The 27619-nt window shown below is 45.4% G+C and overlaps 1 protein-coding gene across 1 annotated transcript in view; it reads right to left on the reverse strand.

The window, feature by feature from the left end:
* The window catches only part of LOC146195825 (evasin P1243-like), an 84511-nt gene that overhangs the window by 32547 nt on the left and 24345 nt on the right, over nucleotides 1-27619 (reverse strand). Inside the window, exons 2-5 of the mRNA XM_084596872.1 lie at nucleotides 25032-25064; nucleotides 13762-13788; nucleotides 11843-11872; nucleotides 3917-3972 (exon numbers count right to left, since the gene is read on the reverse strand). Coding sequence (XP_084452998.1) covers nucleotides 3917-3972; nucleotides 11843-11872; nucleotides 13762-13788; nucleotides 25032-25064 — 146 coding nt within the window. The remainder of the gene's footprint in view (nucleotides 1-3916; nucleotides 3973-11842; nucleotides 11873-13761; nucleotides 13789-25031; nucleotides 25065-27619) is intronic.

A 27619-nucleotide genomic window follows, 5' to 3' on the forward strand; every position in this document is an offset into this window, starting at 1 on the left:
CTGTTGAGGGAAACCAGCAGTCGCAGTTCCCGGGGCAAGAACTGCGCATGGTTCGAACTCTTAAAGTCCTCCGTGTTCTCCCACTGACGTAATACGAGTATTTGTCGGCGGCGTCGCAATACTCGCTCGTGTCGACACTGGCGCTGCCGTACCCGTCATCAGTGAAGCTCTTTGTCCGTCGTCTGCGCAAGGTGACCACCGCGCTTTCTTACTTATCGCTTCGCACCGCCTCATCACAGTGCATTCATTCATCAGCGGCGTGCACGGCCCGTGTTCTCATCGAAGACGTCTTGTACACCATCGAGTTTATTGTACTGTCTCACTGCTCACACGACATCATCCTGGGCGCCGATTTCCTTTCCATTCATCGTGCCGTTATTGACTGCGCCCGCGCGGAAGTTTCCTTTTTACCTCTTTGTGGTACCGTCTTGTGTGAAGTCCCTACCCAGTCTGCAAAACACTTGTCGTCAATGACACATACATTCCTCCATTTTCTGCTGCCCTCGTTCCACTCTCCTGCGAAAGCGTTACTAGTTCGACTGTCTTCTTCACACCTTCCGACGCCGCTTCAGGCCATCCCTGCCTCCTGCTCCCATTTGCTGTTCTGAAGTTCGAAGGCAATGTGCATCACAAATTCATTTTCATGCCCGCCCGTCCTGCTACGCGGCGAGTGTCTCGGTCGTATTGAAGAACTTGATCCTGCTCTTATAAATACTCTTCCTGCCACAACTACTTCATTAGACGTTAATGTTCTCAGCTCCTGCGATATACTGACCGATTCGACCCCACCCGATGTTCTTCAAGCTATTGACGCAAATCTTCCACTCACACAACGCGATCAACTCGCCGCTCTTCTGCAGAACTTCACTTCTGCCTTCGACCTTCCTCACACCGCGCTGGGTCGCACGTCTATCGTTACGCACACAATCGACACTGGTACAAACGCACCTTTACGACAGCGTCCCTATCGCGTGTCGGCCTCTGAGCGCCAAGTCATTGCTGATAACGTGGACGACATGCTTCGCCGGGGCGTCATACAGTCACCTAACAGTCCATGGGCTTCTTCGGTTGCTTTGGTCACTAAAAAAGATGGTTCCATCCGGTTTTGCGTCGATTACCGAAGACTAAACAAAATCACGCACAAAGATGTCTATCTTCTGCCGCAAATCGACGACGGCTTGGACAGGGAGCCGAGTATTTATCCGCTTTGGATTTGCGCTCCGGCTACTGGCAGGTACCGATGGCTGATGATGACCACTCGAAAACTGCCTTTATAACCCATGATGGCTGATACGAGTTCAACGTTATGCCCTTTGGCCTTTGTAATGCCCCAGCTTCTTTCGAGCACCTAGTGGACACTGTTCTTCGTGGACTCAAGTCGCAGACCTGTCTTAGTTATCTAGATGACATCGTAGTTTTCTCTACCGACTTTTCTTTTCACCTTCTCCGCCTAAAGCATGTCCTGACGTGTCTCGCCGATGCTGGGCTTCAGTTGAATTTGAAGAAGTGGCACTTTGCCGCTCGAAAACTCACAATTTTAGGCCACGTAGTCTCTAAGGACGGCATTTTTCCCGACCCCACCAAACTTCGCGCAGTTGCAGAGTTCCCGAAGCCAACCTCCCTGAAGCAGCTTCGGAGCTTTATCGGTCTCTGCTCCTACTTTCGACGCTTCATCTTGAACTTCGCCTCTATCAATGCTTCTCTGACCCGGCTCCTTGCCAGCAGGTCCGACCTTTCCGCCTGGACTCCAGCCTGCGATAAAGCCTTCGACACTTTACACCGCCTTTTGGTTTCGCCTCCCATTCTACATCACTTTGATCCGACTGCGCCTACGGAGATCAACACTGATGCCAGCGGTATCGGGCTCGGTGCCGTCCTTACACAACGTAAGCCTGGTTACAGCGAGTATGTTGTGGCATACGCCAGCCGAACATTGACGAAAGCAGAGTCCAATTATTCAGTCACCGAAAGGGAATGTTTGGCCATTATTTGGCCATCGGAAAATTTTGTACCTATGTGTATGGCCGGCCGTTTTATGTTGTGACCGATCACCACGCTTTGGGCTAGCTGGCCTCTCTGAAAGACCCATCCGGTCGCCTTGCTCGCTGGGCTCTCCGCCTCCAGGAGTATGACATCCATGTCATTTATCGATCAGGTCTGAAGCATACGGACGCGGATGCTCTTTCCCGCTCGCCGTTGCCAAGTGATACCTCGTCTGACCACGTCTGTGCTTATGATTTGTCGACTCTTGCCACTGTCGACATGGCTACCGAGCAGCGGAATGGCCCCTGGATCAATGCCCTTTGGATTTTCTCTCAAGTCCTACTCCCGGTCATTCATCCAAAGCACTCGTCCGTCAAGCCCACCACTTCTCCATTCGTGACGGTCTTCTCTGTCGCCGCAATTATTTCCTTGACGGACGGAAGTGGCGTCTAGTCATCCCGCGTCATCTCCGTGCCGACATTTGTGCTGCGTACCATGGTTACCCATATATGTGCTCAAGGTGGCGTATTGAAAACCTACACGCGCCTACGTCTGCGATTTTACTGGCGGGGAATGTACCGCTTTGTGCGACATTCCGTGCGCTCTTGCACATCTTGTCAACGCCGAAAAACTCCTCAGAAGTTTCCTGTTTCGTTGCAGCCGTTACCCTCTCCTGCTCGTCCGTTTGACCGGGTTGGCATAGATCTCTATGGCCCTCTTCTACTACTCCCGCTGAAAACCGGTGGATTATCGTGGCAGTAGACCATCTTACTCGTTGCACTGAAACATCACCGTTACCCTCTGCTACTGCAAGAGCCGTCGCTTTGTTCCTTTGTTCCAAAAGAACTGCTCAGTCACCGCGGACGCGTTTTCTTGTCTGACAATCTTGAGGCCCTACTGAAAGAATGCCGCATCATTCATCGCACCGCTCGCAGGGGCATTAGGTTACGGTCATGACTGATCAAGAGCGCGGCACTGAAAAACGGATTCGGTTATCTCGGATGCATCTCGGGCCTTCAAAATGGCGCCGGAACTACGAGAAATATTTTTATTCCGGTTTTGGCTGATAAAAAATTTCTTTACGTAAATGATAGTTTGGTGGGAACAACGTAGCTAGCCGCTTTCCGAGAAATTCAACTTTTGCTTTCATAATTTTTCTTTCAAGCCAAAACGAGAAAAACAGCAAATTCGTGTTTACTCATTACCTTTTGTGGCTGAAGAAATGCTGCAGCTTATCGAAGGCGACTCTCAAAAGCTCTTAACTGGTGTGACTGCGCTAGGGCACAAAGTATTCTTTAATATCGTGGTTACATTTAGATGGGACCCCCGCTATACGGAAGGTTTTGCCATATTTTGCTGTCTATCTTCGCAAGTCGAATAAGGAAAACGGTTTCGCGCACCGATGCACGCAACTGCCTCATTTTGCTCGAAGAATGCTGGCTTTTTGTCCCAATTACTCACTCGCACTGTACGTCTTCAATAAGTCAAAAGAGCCTCATGACACATTTGTCTACACGGAATTTGGGGTCATATTGAAGTGCATGCTTATCCTAACCGTTAACAATGTTTCAAGTCGCCCTTATTATGCGCTGCGTGGCATGGCGGCAATTAATTTTTTACAGATGGGATAAACGACATAACTCTATCACAACTTTTAATTACTAACAAATGTAGTCACACCTTTATTACGATTACCACTTATTAACATTTACTGTCGCGATAATGCAATTCCGGAGGAATTGCCTATATAATCGTTTTGAATTTGAATATTGAACTGAAATTTTAATTGTGTGATTCTAAGAAAAACGACATTTCTTGCTTTAATACAAAGGCAGTAGACAGTTATTATGGATACATATTTCCCGTATAGAGAGAGATGTATATTGGGTTGTTATTTGTGGGAGGAAAGGCATAACATATTCCATGCACTTACGGTTACATTCATGGAATTCCGGAGAGTTGGATAAGAACAAGTGCAATTTTCGAGTTCTGAAATAAAAAACGACGAAGTATAAAATTATTATTTCGCGAGTTTAATTACGCGAGCCATACACGCTACAAGAAAGCGTGTGAATCAGCTTTTCATATCATCCATCAGCTTTTCATATCACTCCATCGAAAACCTTTTGTTCTATCCTCAGAGTACAGCACATACACAGTAATTAGAGCATCAATGTTCTATGAATCTCCTATATTAGGTAGTATACACTGAAGCGTCGTAAGCGATCAAAGGCATATAATATATCGGAAGCATGTGAGAAGATACATTAGACATCATTCCAAGATTGTTATAGAAACAAACTGAATTAACGAACAACGTATAGAATTGTCGTGGTACGTGCACCCGCATGATAAAAATCAAACAGCATATGCTAAAGCCACAAAAAAAGCCATTTAAAGGTTCTGTAAAGGCACGGGATCACGCTTCCGTTTTACAATTTTTTATTAACCCTTTTTCATTGCGAGTTATGCAGGGCAGTTGCCTGCCGTAGAAAACATGCGGAGCTAACAGGCGTTGATTTTACACTATTGCGACATTGCAAGGTCTATATCCATCACGTTCCCCTTTAGGATGATCATCAACCACCTTTTCTGAGTATGAACGATGCGCAGATGTAGTTTTCGTACGCTAAAAACTCAGCTAGGCTAAAGCAGGGTACCTAATAACTAACGCCCTAATAATTGGAAAAATATGCGAGAGGCCTTCGCCCTTCAGTGGGTTTAGTCTCGTGTATGATAATGGTGATTATATATAACCGAGGTAATCATTTACAAGTTGTGCGCATCATCTCAAATTTTCTTTCTTTTGGCTGTTTTGTAAAAGCGCAGTTATGCAATCTACAAAATCATCTTGTATATCAATATTATCTGGTTAGTAAACCAGCAAGCTGAGGCATTATTTCAAGACAATAATTGCACTAAACTATTGTTAATAGTTTTCAATTATATAATGCAGTTAGAATTGTGCAAATATTCCAGAACGTGAATGCCTTCTTAGCATAAAAAACATACCAGCCTTATCATGTTAAAGCAAGTAGCGTAAAAGTGCAACAAGGAAAAAAAAATAAAAGAGCTCCAGTAGAATGATTTCATTGCAAGTAATAACTATCATACGAAGGGATAATATGTTGCAAAATTTTCTGCTAATGATGCCAAAACATTCCTTGTTTCATTGCTCGAGTGGAGAGGCTGTCTAGTGCGGCTAGCTGACAACGAAATATAAAATAAAGATAAAAAACAAATAAGAATATAAGTGAATGATTTCCAAGTTATGGTGCCAACTACCATTATTCTATTTCCCAATCGAACGCGCAAGCATTACGGTACGCAGACGTATTTTAATTCTTTTTATTTAAGGCAACATCGACTAGCCGAGTTATCAAAGGTGAGATAAGTTGAAGTTATTACGCCACCGTATGAAACGTTTAAATTGCTCAATTTTCATAGCGCGGTTACTCACTCTGGTAAACATGATTGATATCTCAACACATCAATTCTCCGTTTGCTATAACCTCCAATATAGCATCGAAGTTCTGTGACATGAATATGTTAAAACAATCACTCTATTACCTGCGGTTCTATTCCAAACTTTTGTATGGTATTCTAGTCTGGAAAACGACGACAAATTGGAACTATGATAGGCTAAAATTGCTGCAAAAGCGTGTCCTCCGCATCTTTGTAAACCACACCGCTACTATTAGATTGCTACCAACACAGCCACTTTTTCTTACCTTTCATGTTTTACCAGCAAATAAAGTCTATTTATGGGTACTGGCACAGCAAATCTATAAAAAGACACTCCACAGTATTTACATTCCTGTCTTGGGGCCTTATGATATTCGTAACCCCAAACGGAAAACCAAGAAATTTAGAACAAATTACGGAAAGCAAGGTTTTGAGTATCAGGTAATAGACCTGCTAAATCACTATGATGTCTATTTTGGATTTCTGTTTGCCGAGAAAGGCGTTCAAACGGCAACTCTGGACAATTTTGTTTTGTGTTGATAGCGTTAAGTAACGTTGATAAATCTGTTTTCTTTTCATTATGCCAATACGAGCGTTTTCTATGTTTGTGTGAAATGAGCTAATGTTTAATGTAAATAATTAAATCGAATTATGCTGCCACAGTCATGCAGTATGAATGTATGCGTGTATTTTTTTTCGCGGCTTTTATGTTCATATTTATGTATTGTACCAGCTTTCTCATGGACTGCCGTAGACTGCTGAGTTTGGTACGGATGCAGAGACCTCGTCAGGCCATCATGCCTTTTGTCTCTGCCACCCGCAGGAAGAAGTGTTTTCATGCAAATAAAAGACCGACCGACCGACCGACCGACCGACCGACCGACCGACCGACCGACCGAGCGACCGACCGACCGACCGACCGACCGACCGACCGACCGACCGACCGACCGACCGACCGACCGACCGACCGACCGACCGACCGACCGACCGACCGACCGACCGACCGACCGACCGACCGACCGACCGACCGACCGACCGACCGACCGACCGACCGACCGACCGACCGACCGACCGACCGACCGACCGACCGACCGACCGACCGACCGACCGACCGACCGACCGACCGACCGACCGACCGACCGACCGACCGACCGACCGACCGACCGACCGACCGACCGACCGACCGACCGACCGACCGACCGACCGACCGACCGACCGACCGACCGACCGACCGACCGACCGACCGACCGACCGATCGACAGAATTTCGCATGAAAAAAATGTTTTACTGGACGCAAAATAAGTGGGAAAAAGAAAATCCTCAGCATCTTTTCTGTCGAAAAGGTTTGTTCGTTTCCTTTCCTTTTAAAGGGAAGATGTAACAGTTTTCAAATTGTCTAAATTCCAGTGGTTCAAAAGAAAGGGACTTGTTATTCATGCCTATCAATTTTTCTTCGTTCTGTCGATAAGAAAACACGAAATCGCTTGTTCAAAACATTCCATGAGCACGCCCTCTTCACTGCCAAGAGCGGCGGGGGCGTGGCGCTGAAAGTTGGAAACGTGTGGATGTGACGTCCATCTAAAAATTCTGGCGGCCGGCTAGGCTGGCTGCCCGTTTTCACGCTTACTTCGCTCGATCCCGCGCTTTAGTGATCGACGAATGAAAGCAACCTGCTGCTGATGCCGTTTGTTTCCTTCGGTTCGGTCGTTCTGTGCTGAAGGTTCGACGTGTTCACCGCTTCGCGGAGTGGCATACCGCACACTTTGAGGCCCTCCTGCTAGTCAGCCTCTTTTGCTCAGTTTTAAAATAAACGTCGTTTGATGTTCGAAAAATATTTTCCTCGTTTCATTAGGAAACACATATTCTTTCGAAGTGACCAGTGGCTATCAGCGCGGCTTTCCGTTGTGAAAAAACCTTAGTGATCCAGGCGACATGGTGCTTTATAGTTTCCTCGAGGATAAGAAACTTTCAGCACAGTGGGTCTTTGTCATGAAAAGGAAAAATGTCTTGACTTTGGAATCATCAGTGTTTTGCACTGATCAATTCCGTGCCGATGACTATCTTTAAATGTTGGTAGCGATTGCAGCCCCTTGGGATTCCAATTAAAGCAGCGCAATGAATTCTCGCGCCGTTCTGTCATTGGTCCAGCACCTAATTAGGCTAATATCTTTGGTGAACACGGCTGGCTTCACCGTCGTTACTTTTATTCGATGATACCAAACTTAAAACGCTATTCACGACTCACTGTTAAAAAGCTATCCGGCATTCTCGCCTAAGTCAACAGAAAACGACATGAACGATCGGTAAAACGAAGCTGCAATTGAAATTGTCATTTATAACGAAGTGTCTGAAATGCCGTCCCTCTTGCGCTTCACCAGCGGGCTCAAGCATCGTCCGGAGGCACCACTGTTTATGCCGCGCCGGCCGCGCCTCTCACAAACTGTTCGAGTATCCCTCGCGGTAGCCTCAAGAAAGCGTGCTCAAATTTGTTGTTTTCCTAAATAATAAGCTCAGGAATAACGGAAAGTCAAAAATAACCCTTATTGAGGATCGCTCACAAGTACTGAGTTGCTGGTAGGTGTGGTAACTGCGATAAAGCTGTGAAGTGGTTGTCACTGGTTCTCCGCGACTCATACGATCTGCTTGTATACATTAGCTTCTCAAAGCGATACCGTAATTAAAGATATCTTCATTTCACTCTGAGACAAAGCGATAAACAGTAGGCAGTTCTATGAGGAGGTCGTTTACTACAGCGCTGCTGAATCCACAAGCGTCGTCTGCTGTGGAGCCGATGGGAATAATATATCGCCTAGCGACGACCAGTGAGGGCGCGCAGCCAGAGCGCCTGTGCTTGCGGCGGCACGCTTCCGGTAAGCTCTCTTCACCTGGCGCGGCAGGTGCTGCGAAATTGTCTGATTTCATGATGCAGATGAAGTCAGAATATTTTCGGCGTTGCGTTGTACAGCGCACCGTGCAAGCTAAGCTGCAAAGACCTGACGGGCTGTAGCTACAGTACACGTGCGTTGGACATTGCGCCATTGAGCGATATTTGACGGCTGTATAAAGGCCGAACCACATGGCAGCGTTTCTTCTGCGCTGCGTCAGCGTCTCGGCTATCGGCGTCGCTGAAGACGCAATTCCGGCGCTGAAAGATGCAGGCATCTGGCAGTGCCAGATATTAGCGTCGACGCCGGAAATTATTCGCTGGTGGGGACCAATGACAAGCCACGCATGGGCAGTTGCAGCACCTACTGCTAAAGGCGCAATTCGTTCACGCGGAATCAAGAGCTCCTCTTTTGCCCGCGAGCCATCCCTGAGCCATCGTTCCTCTTACCTCCTCACCCAGACTCCCCAGTAAGTTCCCGACATCTCTAAATAGGTCAATTTTAACTACGAACGGAAAAAAATTGTTCGAACTTCCAGGATTCTCCCATGTCTTGACTTTTAGACGCCAATTCGTACGCCGTCATGTGTTTGGTCACCCTCTGAGGCGCCCGCCGAGCGACGATGCTCATGGACTAGACGCTGACGCGACGCTGAAGAAACTCTGCCATGTGGTCGAGCCTTTAAGGCGCTGTGGACTAGGATTGCACCCTATCAATGCCTATTCCATTTGTTACTACTGAAACGTGCTTTAGTGTGTAAATGACAGTTGCTAAAGCGGGCCGGCACGTGCGCTTTTCGCATTCGGGTGCCGATTTTCGAGTCACACGATTATCCTGACTTCGCTCCACTATCGACGTACTTGAAAGCGTCTTTTGTAGCGCCGTATCGTTTTTTGCCTTTGAACTGCTGGTTTGCTCGAACATGTACGATAAGTGTCCAAGGTGTTTTATATGTTTAGTATAATCATTAACACTTTAAATCGACCTGTCAAGTCGCCTGAAACAACGCCCACGCAGAAACACAGGTGGCGCTAGCCTGGCACGTCGCGAATCACGTCATGAGGAACCCGGCAAATTATGGACACCAGCGGCGCGATCAGTAGCCTAGTTCGGAGGGCCTCGGTTGACTCTTTAGCTGGTCAGCAGTGCTTAATTAGTCGCCTATAATGTGTTTCCACCTAAATAAACTTACGCTGTAATCTGTTACTGCTTACACCGTCTCAAGAGCCGAGAAGAGAGGGGAGAGTTTTCTGAGCTCTTCATCTCAACGAGAATGCAAATTCTCGCATTGAGACTGTCTCAGAGGTTGACAAGAAAGGATTCCTATATTACTCGCTCGCTCGTGCTGTATGTATCCTTTTTCTACAGCGCTGCGCGTGTTTGCATCCGGGCGTCATCTCCTTCCGTAGGAAGTAGGCGACCCGCGTTTTTAGAAACCCGACCATTTGCGTGAAATGAGTGCTAGAAGTCTACACCCCAGTCACAGTTATAAACGAGATAGTGGCCTTCACGCTTTAGGCTGACGAGCAGTAGGAGCCAGCTGTCTGAAAACTGCTAGTGTAGGCAGTAGGTCGGCTACACAGTGAAGGGCAAAAGCTGACTGGCTCAAGTGCTGGGGTTCCCTTGCTACGCTACGATGTCTTCGAAGAAAGGTGTTGTACCCTCTGGATTGTTTGGTCCGAGTGTTGCCCCCGAGACTATTTAAAACGTCTGTTTGAAATGTGCATTCACGAGGAACTGGTGTCTTGTAAATACAATAATAACGTACCCGCGAACCGATGCACCAGGTGCCCCACGACTCCTTCGAACATTTAGTGTTTTCCTTCGTTCTTTTTGTAGTTTGGCCTCACATAGGCTGCGCAGAGGCACGCTGCCCTCCGTTCATGGAGTAGTACCAAGTCTTGGGGAACCAGCATTTTATCATGCGAAAGTGTCTTTTTTACCAGCTGGAAATAGATAGCAAGGAGCTTTTTTTGAGACGCCTGCAGACGAGCTTCTAATCAAAAACGGTTAAACGTGCTATCGCTTTGATGTGCCTTGAGTCATCCCTAAGGAAGTCCTGTTGTCACATGGCGCAGGAAAGCTTTCACGATCAGATCGCGAAGCTGAAACAGGCAGGCTTTCTCCGGATAATAGTGAGTTCAGTGGCTGAAGCTCTTCTCATGAAGATTAAACAAAAGGAATAAGAACCAGTCAACGATTGCAGTTGCACAAAAGAAAGTGAAACCGGTAGTTATCCCATATCAGCATGAAGTGGCTCATAACCTCAAACGCGTGGCTAACAAGTTTAAGGTACCCGTGATTTTTTCCTCCCCAAGGAAACTCTCTTCATTGTGTCGTCTGGTTTTGCAAGATGGTAGCCGTAACTCAGACTGCAAAATCAAACATGTTAATTAGTTTGTGAAGTGTGAAAAAGGGGTGGTGTACAGGATTTCGTTGAAGTGTGGGAAGGTGTACATTGGGCAGTCGGGCTAATGTGTTAATGACCGGTTAAGGGAGCACAATTTGTCTTTGAGGAACGGTACCGGTTCGCACCTGCCGGCGCACATCAGTGAGTGTGGAAAAGATAATGACCAAAAACAGAAAGCAAACAAAGTGTGTGATGCAACGCTGCAAGTCACCGGCATCTTGTGCAGGAGCACTGACACGCTTGCGCGAGAATTGGCTGAGGCCTACCATATTAGGAAAAGCGGAAGTTCATGTATTAGCGCACCATCTGTGACAATGTATGATAAAGAAGTTGTCTTTTTAGATAAATTAGATAAGAGGTGAGTGACCTGTGCCCTTCCATTATGCTTTTCCTGAGTATTTGATTCGCATGTGGCACTGATGGTTATGCACTGATGATTTTTTTGGTATAAGTGACGTGTACATTTCCGGAATAAAACAGTTGAAAGTGCTATCCGTCCTGTCTCCTTTGTCTTTTTGTGTCGTCTTTTTGTGCGCATAAAACCAATCTGAGTTCTATCGTGTATTTGGGGCATACTCGAGAACCCAGATCTACCTCAGTAGCCAGTTAAATTGTTTCCTTTCCTACCTGTTTAACGAAGTTGTCCAAAAACGGTATGCATTTTAATATGGCAAGCCGCAGGGACAAAGAGTACTCGGCTCAAGGTAAGCGTGTTGTTATTTTATTGCAGTATGTGGAAGGCTTTTTCTTAGAAGTTGGGTTTTGTTTGTGTGAATTGCTATTCAATTTGTACAATATTTGCAATAATCTGCACAAACTGGTCGTGCGCAAGATATGCCGACGAAGTATTTGTTGTTTAACATAGAAGGGAAGGTTGTAGCTAGACTGGAAAATTTACTGCACGCAATAAACGAGCCTTACTTTAAGACAATCCGAAGTAATAATTGAGCGAATACGTTAACTTATTTAAAATGTGATAATAACAAGCTGTAGCTGCCGTTGAACTACAAAAACAAAAATTCACTTCATAACGCGCCTCGAATGCTCGTAACCTGATGCGTAATCGTCAAGTTAATTGAGAACTGAAGTGTGCACTTACCATAATCATAATACTCAGTAGTAGTCTCATCTGTTAAAATAGGAAGCAGTCAAGCAACATGTTCATTGCGGTCTGTCAATGCTCACACGACATTGGCCGAATCACGCTCATTAGAAACAAACAAAAGGTTTTTTTATCGCTGTCTCGAAGATTGAGCGATGGATACGCAATCCTGTGTAAATCACGAAACTCCATAGCACCCTTGAGCATTTACTTAAATGCGATGCAAGTAGGGATGTAGTCTCCCTGTATAAGTTTAACCCTTCAGTAGTTATAATATGCACTGCATTATAGCCTGAGGCCTGCAAAAGTGTGTTGCAGGTTTGTATTTTACGAACATTTCAATCTACACGTGTCTAACATCCCGGAACTGTAAGCGATATTTGCTGATAACGAGGCACTTGAAGTTTTGTACACTCAGATAAATCCCATTCTGCTCCTCTTAGTCTCCTCAACCGCGTTGTGTTAGCAATGATTTATTGTAGGCGCTACCACTGGTACACGTCCCTTAGCTTTTTTAACTTAACGCTGCATGTATTCAGGACAGATTCATATATATTTTACGCCTTAGGCACTTGAAACTGTATGTCATACACAGATCAATCACGTAGCATTAGTTTAAATATTTTCTAGAAATTTCGCCAATAAAGCCTCATGTCGTACGTTTTGGTGATAATATAAAATAATATCGACGTAATAGGAAGCAGAGTTATTAAATAACAAAACAAGACAGGTCCAGAACGAAATTGCTAGAATTGTATGCTTTAAAACTGAAAGTTAACAAAACAATAATTCATTCACTTTGATTCTGACTTTAACATTCGCTTAATAAGGTGTCGTAAAAATAAGCACCTTTGCATCATACATATATGTCACGAGGGGGCTTCGTTTCCTAAATGCGGAGCACATGAGCAACTTGTCGCGGAAATACAATATATTCATCACTATGTCATCAATAAAGGACACAAAACAATCTATCAATGGCTTCCAGGACATAGCGGCACTGCGGGTAATCTCCGTGCGGACGAGGTCGCACGAACCATCCACCAAGACGATCATTGTGTATTGAGCCCCGTTTTTAGAGCATACGCAATGGGCAGGCTTCGCACACTTGCGTGCCAGCTCACGCTCGCGTTATGGAATTCTGGACAGTTTGCAAAATCACACTTAAAGTCACTTAATCCTGACCTGAAGCTCCGTCTTCCCTCCGGTCTAGCCAAATAACATTTTGTTGACGGCAAATTTCTGGGAAAATTCAGTGCAACGCCTACATTTATGAGGCTTCCATTTATTTCTCTATTGTGGCGCCTGCTGACTAACTTTGATTCAAAGTAAAGTATTAATAACGCCGAACCGATTGGTAAGCGCTATTGCAATATTTAAAACGTGTTAATTACCAGCATCCTAATATAATGGCAAACTTAATGAGAACTCGCCACAGACTGAAGTTGAAAAGTCTCGATCGACTCATGACCCATGCAGTAAAATCCGGAGTCGCACTTCTATCCTATAACGAAAGTGATGCAACGCGGGCCAACAAGTTTAAAGCCAGGCATGTTTCATCAGCGGGCGGTTCTGCACAAGCGGTATTTAAGAACCATTATCAACGTTACGCACGCAGATATTGACCTATGCGGCGTGAAGACCGAAGACACAATATTTACTTTCGGTGCTGTCTTCTGCCGAAGGTCTAGGAAAGAGAACGCATCCTTAACAACCCGCCTTCTATCCAGACGCTAAACCTCTGATCATCACTGTAATAAACATTTTGTTTTAGCTTTCGGGCTTGTATTTGGACCTAAGTGAAGGTTTGGAATTTAGATTATTATTTGCCCAGTTTAGGCCTGAATACTCACTGCGGTAAAGTGGTTGATTATTAGCATTCAACGTAGGGCATTGGGTTCACATTACGGACTCACCTGTCGTAGTCTCCGTTGCCGAAGAAGCTGCAAAGATATTGAGAGAAAGCATTAGTATTTTAATTTAGCTCCTAAGATGACCACCTCGGCTTGGTAGGGAGTTTGCAGTAATAATGGACTGCTTGATCTAAGCCAATTTAGCAATGGATTAGGATAATGAAATTTGGTCCTGTTTGTCAGTAGATTACCCACTCATGCAAAAAAAATTAGAGAACTGTACGATTCGATGATTCTCTTTTATTTAGGACGTATGTATAATATCAGAATATGAAGATTTATATATGGCACAACATAAGCCGGAGGACGCAGATCAGCTAGTTTTATATTATCGAAAGTCAGAAATGTTATGTCGTTTGTGTGGCCTCCCCGACTTACCGTCTCTTGTTGCAATTGCCGATGTTATTAAGAGAAGGGAATATATTTAACACTATTCTAAAACGACACAATAACACAAGCCGGAAATATTAGAATTTCGCAAGAATATGGCACACACCAATTACGACTAATGGATAGGAATGATACGCCTTCAAGAGGCTTTTTGGCATGTTCCTTCACTCTAGCAAATAAGTTTTAAACTTGTACAATAAACAATTACCCTAGCATTTACACGCATAAAGATCCTTTGAAAACCAGTATTCTCATTTTGAATATTTTGGCCACGAATAGACACAACAGCTAGTACTTTATTTCGCGTCACCCACATATTCATGGGCCTTTGTTATCCTAACAAATTATGGTAGACGTTGTTTTCATCAAGGTAATAAAAACAATTGAAAGTAATTTTTATGCATATCCTGGCAGGCTTTGCAAGTGGCCAGCAAGCATAAAGCTAGTCGGAAATACAGCTATACCTAAATATACGGCCGAATGCAATTAGTCAAAAGGTTTAGTATACTTTGCGTGCGTTCTAGTTTTCTGAGGTCTCATGATAATCGTAAATATTAAAGGTAGTGTATACTGATATATTTTCTACCTTGTATTTAACGTCTTAATCTGGGACAATTATGGCCGGAGCACACTCTGGAGGAAATATTTTTGTCTCCTAGATTCTCTAATTATGGTATGGCATTTCTCTCAGAAGTGCAAAAGTAATTTTGGAATGTGATGCTCGCTTTATCAATTCTCCGGAAGAGCATTTTAACAGTCGGAATACTAGAGCTACGCTTAATAGATGTATGGCTTACGTTTTATTACGCAGGTTGATGGAAATGATACACGTTGTTTCCCAAATTTTCTTGTGTTCCGCAAGGAGCAGGGTGTACGATATATAGGTGGGGACACAGCGGGCCGCGCGTCAGTGTCAGATAAACTCCATTAGTTGTTCAAAGCCCTACGATATCGACGTTCACTCAGCGGCCCGTGATGTGGGGGGCGTCAATGCTTTTTTCTGGAAATACGCGCTTTTTGTGGGCGATCCTCTCGTAAACTGAGGTCGATATATTAAGAGGAAACTGTTTTTCTGAATAGTTTTTTGTCTAGGTGCATTATTAAGCGTAGCTTTGTGAATGAATGGCGTCGTGTATGCTTAAAAAAAAGGTAGAAGGCAAAGCAGGTTTTCCGCATAATTTGCACCTTCTCCACGAATAAGCGGCGGCGGATCGTTGACAACAAAACATTAATCATCGCTCGTCTAACTTTTTCCCTAGTTCGCGCATCAATGTGCTCTGTTCGCCTCAGGCACACTCGTTTGATTCATAGTTCGCTCGTTACCTTATTCTTTTCTTAAACTAGACGTTCTCTAACCGAGTAAGCTCCGGCTAAACTGCGGCCCTCTCCCTCTGCCCTCTCACTTCCTCTACATAAATTTCTATTTCATTGCTGCCTTTTTCTTCCCTTTCTGACTTTTTTGTCCTCTGACTACAGAGTACATTACAAAATGGGAGAAAACGTCACAGCAGTGGAAAAGAAAAAGCGTAATTTGTACAATACGAAACTATAGAGGTATAAATTACAGTTAACAATATTCTTAAAACTATGTTAAAGATTTGATGAGCTATATTATTGTTACGGGGGTATGTTTAATATTTACAACGTAAGAGGGCAATGTATGAACGTTAGGAACACGCAGAGTAAAGCCTGTCCTCATTCTAATCCATGCACTTCCAATTCTTCCTCATGTACCGCGTGCACAGAGCAGCGCGGCGCTGCGTTTGTGTAACATATAATGTGGTGCACCAAAGCAGTACAATATATTAAATACATAACACTAACACATTATATGGCATTGTAATGATATTTTTAAATTCTGTGGTATCACTGTTGCTGTTTAAAAATGCGGAGAAAGAATTACATTATTTACAGGTTCTTGGAAAATATGATTCCCACATGTCACTGTGTTGCAATGGCGCACTGAAGACTTTTGTTTCGTGATTACGAGGCTAAAAAGGGAAGGGTGGTATATGCGGCTCGTGCGAACTATGCCTAATGCCAAGTTCTTCGAAACCTGTGCTATAGCGTTGACGCTTCTTTACCTAACTAGTTATTCACTTTCACTCCGTCGGTTTAGCGAGGGCTAGATGCTTTGACTCGACAGCTTACGTTTACTGAAGCCCCGGTGGAGACAGCCCACCCGGTGAACTTGGCAGCTTGGCAACTCTGCTTCGGCATTGCTTGCATGTCTACAACCCGGATAATATTGTAAAGAGAGCATTGCGGAAGTGATCGGTTACGCGTTCTGGCTATGGTGTAGTCAAAGTTCGTGCAAGGTTCGTGTGTTGATAGTGTTACGACCGTGCATCCGCATTTACGCGCTCTATTGTTCGCCTGTGGGCATGGATAAGTGCTGTGAATATGTGGTGATGGTCCAATGGCTCTAAGTGAGCCTGTTTCCAGGAATCCTGTTTTGTAGGCCTGTTCTGCTTTGTGGACACTCCGCAAATGCCAAATTGACCCTGCCAAGAGAACGTCTGGAAAAACACAAAGAAACGTCCCCCTGCGGGAAATGCAGGAAGTGCTTTCTTTCTTTTGTTCACCCTTCCAGTCGATAAGCCCTATCGTCCAGTGAGGGATGCCTACTTTCCAAAGGAGACGACAGAGTGACATGTCCGCTGACGTGCAGGACAAGAAAGGAGCATGACGCATACAGCCATTAAGTGATTTCCCAGGAATGCAGGAAAGATTTGCAATTGTCGAAAACGGACAATGCTGGGAGCGGATGCGGCGCCACGTGCACTCGGGTTTCTGAGAAGTAAAACCACTTGTCAGAACCAGCCTGTGGTTTCTTTGCTGAAGAATAGAAATGTACCTCCTCTCCTCGCCGTTCCCAAGCTTTTCCCGCCAACAAGTGATCACGCCCAACGAATGGATGCCGGACCAGTCAGTGCTTCAGACCATCAGTGCAGTGATGTGTTCGATTGGATGCCGATACCTCAGGGGCGTGCCCTGGATTTGGTTGGTCAGCATCTTCAGAGAGGGGCTGGACATAGGGGGTTTTAAGGACGCTGCAGAGCACGAAATGTCGCTCTGGGCCCTGGGTAAACGGCTCATCCAGTCGCTTCTCGCTATGAACTCTTAACGCTTGTCATTTTGCTGATGTACCCTTCTTTTTCATGTAAATATTCTTGTAAATACGTTTTCTCAAAGTGCCAGTAAACCTGCTTGTACATATTTTACCAACTTCGAAGATTCAGTCCTTCTTCAACCCCGAGTCTCTGCACGCTACCAAGTGAAGGCCGGGTCGACATAGCCCCAGCGTCACGACAACTGGTGGCAGCGGTGGGATCTGAATCTACAAGCCACAACAACTGGTGACCAGCGGTGGGATCTGAATCTACAAGCCACAACATCTGGTGATTGGAGGTGGATCTGAAGCTACAAGCCACAACATCTGGTGATCGGAGGTGGCATCTCAAGCAACAAGCAGGAGCAACAATCGGCCAACAAGAGAGCAGCTCGGAACATCGATCGCATGTGTGGGTGAGTGCTTGGCTTTTCTTCTGATGTGGACCAGGTTCTAGAACAGGGTTAGATTTTAGAACTGGTAAAAAGAGTGTGGAAACGCCTTTAGGTTTGGTAGTTTGCACTGTTGTTTTGGAAGTAGCCGACACTCGGAGCGATCATGGACCTACAAAAGCTGCAGAAACCGGACCTGTTGCAATTGTGTGAGGAATTGGGAATTGATACAAGTGGTTTGGCACGAAAACCCTTGATTATAAAGGCAATCACTGATCTGGGAACCGATGATGAGGAGCTCAGTGAAGCATGGAACCTCATCGCCCAAAAAAAGGAGGAGCAGCTCAGACAGCAGAAAGAGCGGGAAAAAGAGGAAAAGGCGCGTGAACTTGAGAGGGAAAAAGAGGAAAAGAAGCGTGAAATTGAGAGAGAAGCAAGAAGGCTGGAGCTAGAAGTTGAGCTCCGGAAATTAGAACTAGAGTTGAGCAAGAGGTCGGGCAATTGTCCCCAGCTAGCGGTACCTCTTCTCAACAAGGAGGCAGGTTTCAAGATGTCAAAGTACATGCAGCCATATGTGATATCAGGGGATATCGGTCTGTATCTGGTTAACTTTGAGCGAACATGCGAAAAACTGTCCTTCCAGCGAGACACGTGGTCTCAGAGATTACTGACGGTTCTGCCCTGCGAGGCAGCGGAGGTTGTCGCGCGGCTAAGCAAGGAGGACGCGGACAACTACGAGAAGGTCAAAGCTTGCCTTCTGAGAAAGTATAGGCTTAGCGCCGAGGCGTTCAGACAACGTTTTCGGAACGCTACTAAGTCCAGGGACGAGAGTTACCCTGAATTCCTGTACAATTTAAGAGTTAATTTGGGCGAGTGGCTAAAGAGCACTGATTCCTACAGTGATAGGGACGCTGTAGTCGAGCGAATTCTTTTGGAGCAGTTTTATAGCTGCCTCCCAGAAAAAGAAAGAAATTGGTTACAGGACCGAGGCGACATTAAGTCGGCAACTGAAGCTGCCGAAGTCATTGAGGAGTACGCTTCGCGCCGACAATTCAGCAACCCAGCAGTGGATAGGCCCCGCAATCCCAAGTTGAGTGTGAATAACCGTCAGAAAAGGCACTTTGCTAGATTTTCAAACGAAGAAAGGAAGGCTTCTTCAGGCAAACGCCCTAGAAAGGACGGCAGGGAGAAAAGTGGGGAAGTGACCAACGCGCAGAACACAAAGAACAAGCTTGGGGCTAGAAAGCCGCTCACATGCTTTAGGTGTAATGAGCAGGGTCACATTGCCGTCAACTGCCGGAAAGAAAAGATTGCTTTCTCGTATGTCAGTGACTGCGATGAAAATATGCAGCTTTTAGAACCCTACCTGCATGACCTAGTAGTCAACGGGAAGCCTTGCAAGGTACTGCGTGATTCGGCCGCAACGATGGATGTTGTCCATCCGGCGTATGTGTCGCCTTCCGACTATACAGGACAGTGTGCGTGGATCCGCCAGGTAGTGGAGGAACAGAGTGTGTGCTTGCCAATCGCGAACGTGGTCATCGAGGGCCCTTTCGGCAAGTTAACAACCGAGGCTGCCGTTTCAGGAAAGCTTCCTAAGTGCTATCCGTATTTGTTCTCCAACAAATCGGACATGCTACTGCGAAAGAGGGGCATCCTTTTCGGAGACAGAGTTGTGCCAGCCTTAACACGTTCAAAGGCGCGAGAACTAGCTACACTGCTCATTCCAGAAAAATCCACAGCGGAAGAAACGGCAGTAAAAACAGTGGTCGATGCGGAAGATAGCGGGTCAGAAAACTTTGAGAGCGAGGCATCTCAGATAAGTCAACTAGAAAGTGAGCTTGATAAGACACGGAATGAGGACGTTCTAGAGAGTAACCTCTTGCCGCCGGTGTCTAGTAATCTCACGAGACTTCTAAGTGGAACCCGAGAGGACTTAGCTATGGAGCAAGCCAATGATCCCAAGAATAAGCTCGAAGTACAGTGGGAAGGACCTGCTAAAGTCGTTGCAGAGCTTTCTGACACTAACTACGCAGTGAAAATCCCCGATAGGCGTAAAGCAGTGCGCATTTATCATTGCAATCTTATGAAGCCTTATGAGCAGAGGGAAGCCATGGTAAATCTAACGTTAAACCTTCCTGAGGAGATGGGGGACAACTTGATTTGCCTCAGCGGAAAAGGAAGCAACGCTCAGGAGCTGCTCAAAAAGACGGAGCAGAGAGGAGAACTAAAGAAATCCCAGCTGTCCGATCTGGGCGAGATAATAACAGAGTTTGAGGCCTGCTTCGTGGACAGGCCAGGCAGAACTGATTTGACTGAGCACGATATTGAGCTGACTTCAGACGTGCCAGTGCGATCAAGGTGCTACCGATTTTCTCCAAGGCAAAGAGAAATTCTGGATAGGGAAGTAACTCGCATGCTGGAATTGGGAGTAATAAAACCCTCGGAAAGCGATTATGCTTCGCCTATGATCTTAGTAGAAGCTCCAGGTAAAGACCCTAGGCCTGTGGTAGACTACCGAAAGCTAAATTCTCTCACCAGGGATCAAGTGTATCCTATTCCGAATATTGAGGAGAGAGTAGAACAGGTCAGTAGAGCGGCATATGTGACTACGCTGGACCTTACTCGAGGATACTGGCAAGTACCGCTCACTGAACGCGCCAGCAGATACGCGGCTTTCGTCACTCCGACGGGCAGCTACCAGCCAACAATGATGAGTTTCGGGCTCAAAAATGCTCCATTTTGTTTTTCCCGACTCATGGATAGGGTTTTAAAGGGGTGTGAAACATTCGCAGTGCCTTACTTAGATGACATTGCGGTTTTTTCCGACTCATGGGCGGACCATATGGTACATCTAAGAGCTGTACTGAGCCTTTTGCGTCAAGCTGGACTAACCGTAAAGGCCGAGAAATGTTGCCTGGCAAGGGCGACCGTGGACTACTTGGGTCACAATGTAGGTCAAGGTTTCAGGAAACCCAGCGAGATTAAGATTTCTGCGGTAGCAGACTACCCGCGGCCGAGCACGAAGACGGAAATTCGAGCATTCCTGGGTCTGACTGGGTACTACAATCACTACATCCCTAACTATTCAGCTTTGGCTAGCCCTCTGACCGACGCTCTCCGCAAGACAGAACCGACAAATGTAGTCTGGGACGAACAAAAGGAAGCCTCCTTCGTAAACCTGAAGGCTGTGCTGATTAGCCGTCCGGTATTGCGAGCTCCAGACTATGACCGAGAATTCACGGTCCAGTGTGATGCCAGTGATCGAGGGTTAGGTGCTGTTCTCTGCCAGAGAGATGACGACGGTAATGAGCACCCCGTGCTCTACTTGAGCAGAAAACTGAGTTCTAGAGAGAGGGCTTATTGCGCGTCAGAGAAAGAGTGCGCTTGCATTGTATGGGCCATTCAAAAATTGCAGTGTTATCTTGGAGGGGCCAAATTCACCGTAGAGACGGACCATTGTCCCCTGGCTTGGCTGCAAACTGCGACATCAAAGAACAGTCGCCTTCTTAGGTGGAGCTTGATTTTACAGCAGTACAATTTTGAAATAAGATACAAAAAGGGGAAGTTAAATGGGAATGCGGACGCGCTTAGCCGCTCTTTCTAAGCGGTCCGAGATGTTCCTCACCATGTATCCAAATTGATAATCAGGTTTTTTTTTTTTTCGTGCGCTTGTATATGTGTGACTATGTAAAGCAGCACGTTTGGTTTTCTAGGAATACGTGGGTCCTGAACGTCTTGAGAGTGGGCTTTTCTCGAACAACAATGGCAGTTTTCTTTTAACCTGGTCTCTTCAGACGGGAGCCGAGTGCTTGCTTCGACATGTGGTTGAGTTTCAGACAGCTCGAGCAATTTGGCCTACAACAATCAAGACAACGCGACAAGCAACAGCGAGCTTCAAGCGTTCACGTGCAGGCCATTAAGTCGTCTCTTCATGCAGCAGCTGGGACTGCTGCCCTCCGAGACTCTTCTGGCGGGGGAGGAGGCTGTTACGACCGTGCATCCGCATTTACGCGCTCTATTGTTCGCCTGTGGGCATGGATAAGTGCTGTGAATATGTGGTGATGGTCCAATGGCTCTAAGTGAGCCTGTTTCCAGGAATCCTGTTTTGTAAGCCTGTTTTGCTTTGTGGACACTCTGCAAATGCCAAATTGACCCTGCCAAGAGAACGTCTGGAAAAACACAAAGAAACGTCCCCCTGCGGGAAATGCAGGAAGTGCTTTCTTTCTTTTGTTCACCCTTCCAGTCGATAAGCCCTATCGTCCAGTGAGGGATGCCTACTTTCCAAAGGAGACGACAGAGTGACATGTCCGCTGACGTGCAGGACAAGAAAGGAGCATGACGCATACAGCCATTAAGTGATTTCCCAGGAATGCAGGAAAGATTTGCAATTGTCGAAAACGGACAATGCTGGGAGCGGATGCGGCGCCACGTGCACTCGGGTTTCTGAGAAGTAAAACCACTTGTCAGAACCAGCCTGTGGTTTCTTTGCTGAAGAATAGAAATGTACCTCCTCTCCTCGCCGTTCCCAAGCTTTTCCCGCCAACAAGTGATCACGCCCAACGAATGGATGCCGGACCAGTCAGTGCTTCAGACCATCAGTGCAGTGATGTGTTCGATTGGATGCCGATACCTCAGGGGCGTGCCCTGGATTTGGTTGGTCAGCATCTTCAGAGAGGGGCTGGACATAGGGGGTTTTAAGGACGCTGCAGAGCACGAAATGTCGCTCTGGGCCCTGGGTAAACGGCTCATCCAGTCGCTTCTCGCTATGAACTCTTAACGCTTGTCATTTTGCTGATGTACCCTTCTTTTTCATGTAAATATTCTTGTAAATACGTTTTCTCAAAGTGCCAGTAAACCTGCTTGTACATATTTTACCAACTTCGAAGATTCAGTCCTTCTTCAACCCCGAGTCTCTGCACGCTACCAAGTGAAGGCCGGGTCGACATAGCCCCAGCGTCACGACAATAGCTGCTGTGCTTGCTTTAGGTACAATGCCTTAAATAACGGCAGCATTCGTTATGGTTTTTGTGTACGTAACACATTCACACTTTTTTCGGCTACGTATCTAATTAATCCATTCATTCGTTGGCACATTAAAGATTTGTGTGATATATAAGCTGTAGGGGGGGGGGGGGAGCTGTCGCAATATTCTTCATTAAATAAGTGCCTAAGAATGCCCCGATGCTTTATATATTTTCTGTGGTTTGCCTTATCGAACGCAGACTTCACTTTCTGCGTCATATTTATGCTACCTAATGTGAGAGAACTGCTTCCCGAGCACCTCCGATGGAATAACCCTGACTGAATTGTTGAGTGATGTCCTGCTCATTCCACTGCGTTTCAGAGTAAAGTGAAACTTGACCCATTATTTGGCTGGATTGTTAGTATATAAATAGGGTAAATAGTATTGGCAAGCCAGTACATTATTCTGGATTCCGGTGCTGCACTGATTCAATGGCAAGGCTCCAATTTAAGTGCTACTGCTATGCTTCTAGCAATACGGAGATACAGCTAAAGCCACGGGAACGGCTTCTGCCGGAGAAACGCGCTGTGGGATATCAGCTGGTGCTATCGCAACGGCGGATGTCATGTATGTGCTTTTTTCTTCCGGCGAAGATTCACCGCTACATCGACGCTGACGCTGCGATAAGCGGCCCAATTCGGAGGAGCGTGGCCGGTACTTTATCTGGTCACGTGCGCCCAGTGCCTCGCCCGTGCTGTATATATATCCTACCTATATATCTCGCACCTTGTGAAGGAGTAAAAGAGTAAACTTTTCGGGTAAATATATGCTTGCAATTTTTCTCTTATATTAGGGTGTTTGTATTAGAGGGATGGCTATGCGGCAGACTGTGGCCATAGTATGCCGAGAAGATACTGATTTAGGCAGTAGTAGGGTTGTTCACAAAAGGGGGCCATTTCCTCATATCAACCGGTTATAATTTAGTCGGCGGTGAAAATGATGAAATATACGCAGAAAGTAACCTTATTATAACATTTATTTCAAGACAAATCTACCTTATGGAGGCGTTACAGATATGTTCAAATTTAGGACCGAATCCGTTTTAATTAAGTGGATTAGGGTAAAGCTTCTTTTTGATTTTTTACGGCTCTCCATAATGGCGCAAATTACGTAGAGAAAGAAGTCAGTGCTTCTAATTGTTTGTTAATCTTTGCAAATATGTGATTCGATACCAAGATAGGTAAGCATATGTGTGTACTACGCGTCTCTAGAGTATTTTTCTGTCTCCTATATATCACACAAATTTATAAAAGAACATGCTTAAATCTTTGACGCCTATATTTAGGATATGAAAATATTTTGAACCTCGAGAATATGTTTTTCTGGTTTTTACCAGAATAGGCAAAACATCTAATATTTTATTCTATGCAAGTGAACATCTAGGAGAATGTCTGTTCTTGAACTGACTAGTTACAGTGATGTCTGACAATGAAAGGTAAGAAATACTCAGTGAATTCAATGTTATTTTCAGCACTCATCCTGTGTGCATTATGTAGTGGAGAAGTAACCACCATGCTTCAAAACTGTGACGGGGATTCACTAAGTTATTCACGATATTTTTTCTATAAAGTGTATTAAAAATGAGATATAATTCACAAACAATGCAGTCGTATATCTGCCGATACTTTAATGTTCAGTGCAATATCGGACAGTTTGTCTTACTTTAAACCACCGATAAACAAGCGCATTCGTGAAATTTCTAATTCTTTTTTGTTTCGTCTGGTGTAACATTGCTCGCATGGCCCGAATGATCTTGTCGCTCTTAAATATGAAATGGAAACGGCGCGAAGCCACTGCTACGAGGATGATGGGGAAGTACGCGTAAAGTGCAGCCAAACTTGAAATTTCATCCTTTTCTTTTTCAGGTGCTGAGAAGACTAGCGTTGTTGTTCGTGTAGGCGCCATAAAGTATGAAAGCTGCTAGAAGAGAGGAAATGCATACTCTTCCTAACCGTGGCGAAGATTATAGTTTTAAGAGCATTTCATTGAAAGCTACTACTGGTCCGGCACGTATGTTTCTGCAATGTAGAGAATTTTACAAAATGTTGACTAACCAGCTCCCGGAGGAAAATTAGCGAGCTGTTCATCTTTTAAACCCTTCCTATGTTAGTCTTATGGATTAGCACAATACACTTCCGTTTCATATCTTCATATATCATGTCAGTCCCGTAAACCATTGAACTTCGATCATGCCAAAATATTTGTACTTTCCCTTTTTTAAAATAAGAAAAGTATCAGAAATAAATTCTAACACTCGTCCAAAGCAAATGTCAAGAATCTGGGCTTTAGAATTTGTGAGAAATATGTGGAAACAGCCACGCTATATAAAACATTATCAGAAATGTTCACTTACCATTTATGTTATCTGTAGTTGAGGAGTAACCGACTGCAAAAATACAGAAGGATATAGGCAGTGCAAGGTAGTATTGAAAAATACATTGGACAAAAATTTCCTATTAAAGGTTAATGATAAAAAACACTCTACAGTAGAGAACACTTTGGTTAAACATTCCACGTACAGCAGTTTACTTCTTGCGTATTTATTGTGAATAATTTAAGCAGCCCACACGTAGCCGCTGAAGGTTGCATATCCTCCGTGTGGAAGGGGGAGGGGGGGGGGGGGGGGTGAGAGGACAGAAACGCTAATTCATAAAAGTTGAAGCAAGCTTCATTCGGACTCTAGAGCGCAAAACATATACCAAGCTATAATCCTGCTAGCTCTTCATTGCCGCTGCCCGGCCTGATTTTGCCGTAGAGGGGCTGAACCCAAGTTTGCCTGTATATTTTCGTTCCTTTTTAGGAAAGAAATAATGAAGGTGATGAAGGGATACGAGCGCTTCCTTTAGTTATTTTTGTTAGCCGTTGCTCCACCTTTGTAGTACAAATTTTACTTTTTAATGACTATTGAATGCTCTTTCTGGTCACGAAACTCTGGTCGAAGTACCAGATATGGTTAGCGCTGGCTGGAGCAGCTAGCTATGCACTGACGTGCAGCGAGCCACTGACAGAGCTGCTGGCCGCCGTTATATTTCGAGGTGCATTTTTAGCTAATTGTTATAAATCTTCGCAATTGCTGCACTCGGTAACACAAGGATTTCAGCTCTATTAAACCACTGCAGAAGACACAGAGACAAAGCTAATGATATATATACATAGTTCACCGCAACAGACGTCAAGACATGAAATTAGCTGCGGTACATAAAACCTTCTGTGGACTACATTCACACCGTTGATGACCACACTTGGAGCTCATAACAAGAATCAGAAGCTGTTTACTTGTCTCCTACCTAAACATTGCTATTTCTGACTGTAAAATTTAAGCGGGGAAGTTAAAACGCCAGCGCTGTGCATGCACAAGACGTAGAGCATGATCGCTACGAGAAAAGCACAGTACCCGATCTTCGTCGCTCGATATCGTTTAACAGATAGTCAGCAAGCGCATTTTCTGTGTTGTGCTTGCCCTTGTCGTATATCAGTGATGAAATAGCAACGTTTAGGTAGGAGACAAGTAAACAGCTTCTGATTCTTGTTATGAGCTCCAAGTGTGGTCATCAACGGTGTGAATGTAGTCCACAGAGGGTTTTATGTACCGCAGCTAATTTCATGCCTTGACGTCTGTTGTGGTGAACTATGTATATATATCATTAGCTTTGTCTTCGTGTCTTCTGCAGTTGTTTAATAGAGCTGAAATCCTTGTGTTACCGAGTGCAGCAATTGCGAACGTACACCGCCATCGGTGGCAACACGTGGCAGGCACATCTCTAATACTCATGTTACACGGGCATGTTAACGGTCGTTAAGGAAAACATCAGTTGGCCTTAACGGCCGTTAGGCAGAGTTACACGGCAGCACGAGCGCCGTTAGAAATCCGACGGCGATTGACACCAACGGAGCTCGCCGGTCTCCGTTCCGCCGCCGTTTCCGTCCGTTTCGTCATGAAATAGACAAGATAGCAGCCCCCAGCAGCGACGTGTCTCCGCTGCAGGCGATCGCTCCGGCGCAAAAACCCTTTAGACAGCGCTACTGGCGCATTTACGTATCAACTTGTGACAGGATCACTTTGTCGAACTGCGAGCGCAGAAACACACTGCGCCCGTGTACGCAAGAATGACGGCGCTGTTCAACCTGCTCGAACCAGCTCGAAGTGCAGAGACCGAACATGGAAAGTGCCGTGTGAGCGCAGCCACACCATTCCGTTCCCACGTCCGTTACGGCGTTCAACTCACACTCAACTGAACTGCCGTTGACAACGCCCGTGTAATAGGGGTATAAAGCTGAGGCTATGCCGCCGCTTCTTCGGCGATAACGAGCCAGCTTCAGTCGCAAACCACAATTTGTCACTCTCAGTCGCACAAGTTTCGCCGATTTCGCTATTGAGCAGTGACCTCCATGGCTGCTCTGACGTGTGTGTCAATTCGATATTTAGATCAACCCCAAGGAAGAGAAATTTCGGATATGGAGTGATTCGTCATCAGCATCGATATTATCGCAGCCATATAGCAATGTACATGGCAAAGCTGTGCATCTTAGAGCCTTTTCAGATGAAGAAAACATAGCAGTGGGTTAGCGGAGCCAGGCGAGGAATACGCATCAAAGTCTACGATTTGGCTTTCTTAGAACTTGGTCATTCAGATATGCTAGGCTGCACTGGTTAAGCAGCTGATACACTGTCGCAGTGTTCGATGTGTACACATATGTTTTTTCAATATTATGCTTTACACACAAGGTCGATCGGTGGTCTCTAAAGTAGTTAGTCACCGTGTCAATTTCGTATACACAATATCTAGTCGTGATGGTATCTTTTTGCTACAATATATCAATGGCGGATCCGCAGTGACATATTAATGTAGATTTTCGCATTCATACACTACTTCAGCTTCTACTTCTTGCTGTGCCGTTGGACAGTGTTCTCATAGTAGTTCGGCAGCGACTCGATATCTT

The sequence above is a fragment of the Amblyomma maculatum genome, chromosome 3, assembly GCF_055883805.1.
Source record: "Amblyomma maculatum isolate TAMU_Amacu chromosome 3, ASM5588380v1, whole genome shotgun sequence".
Taxonomy (NCBI): domain Eukaryota; kingdom Metazoa; phylum Arthropoda; class Arachnida; order Ixodida; family Ixodidae; genus Amblyomma; species Amblyomma maculatum.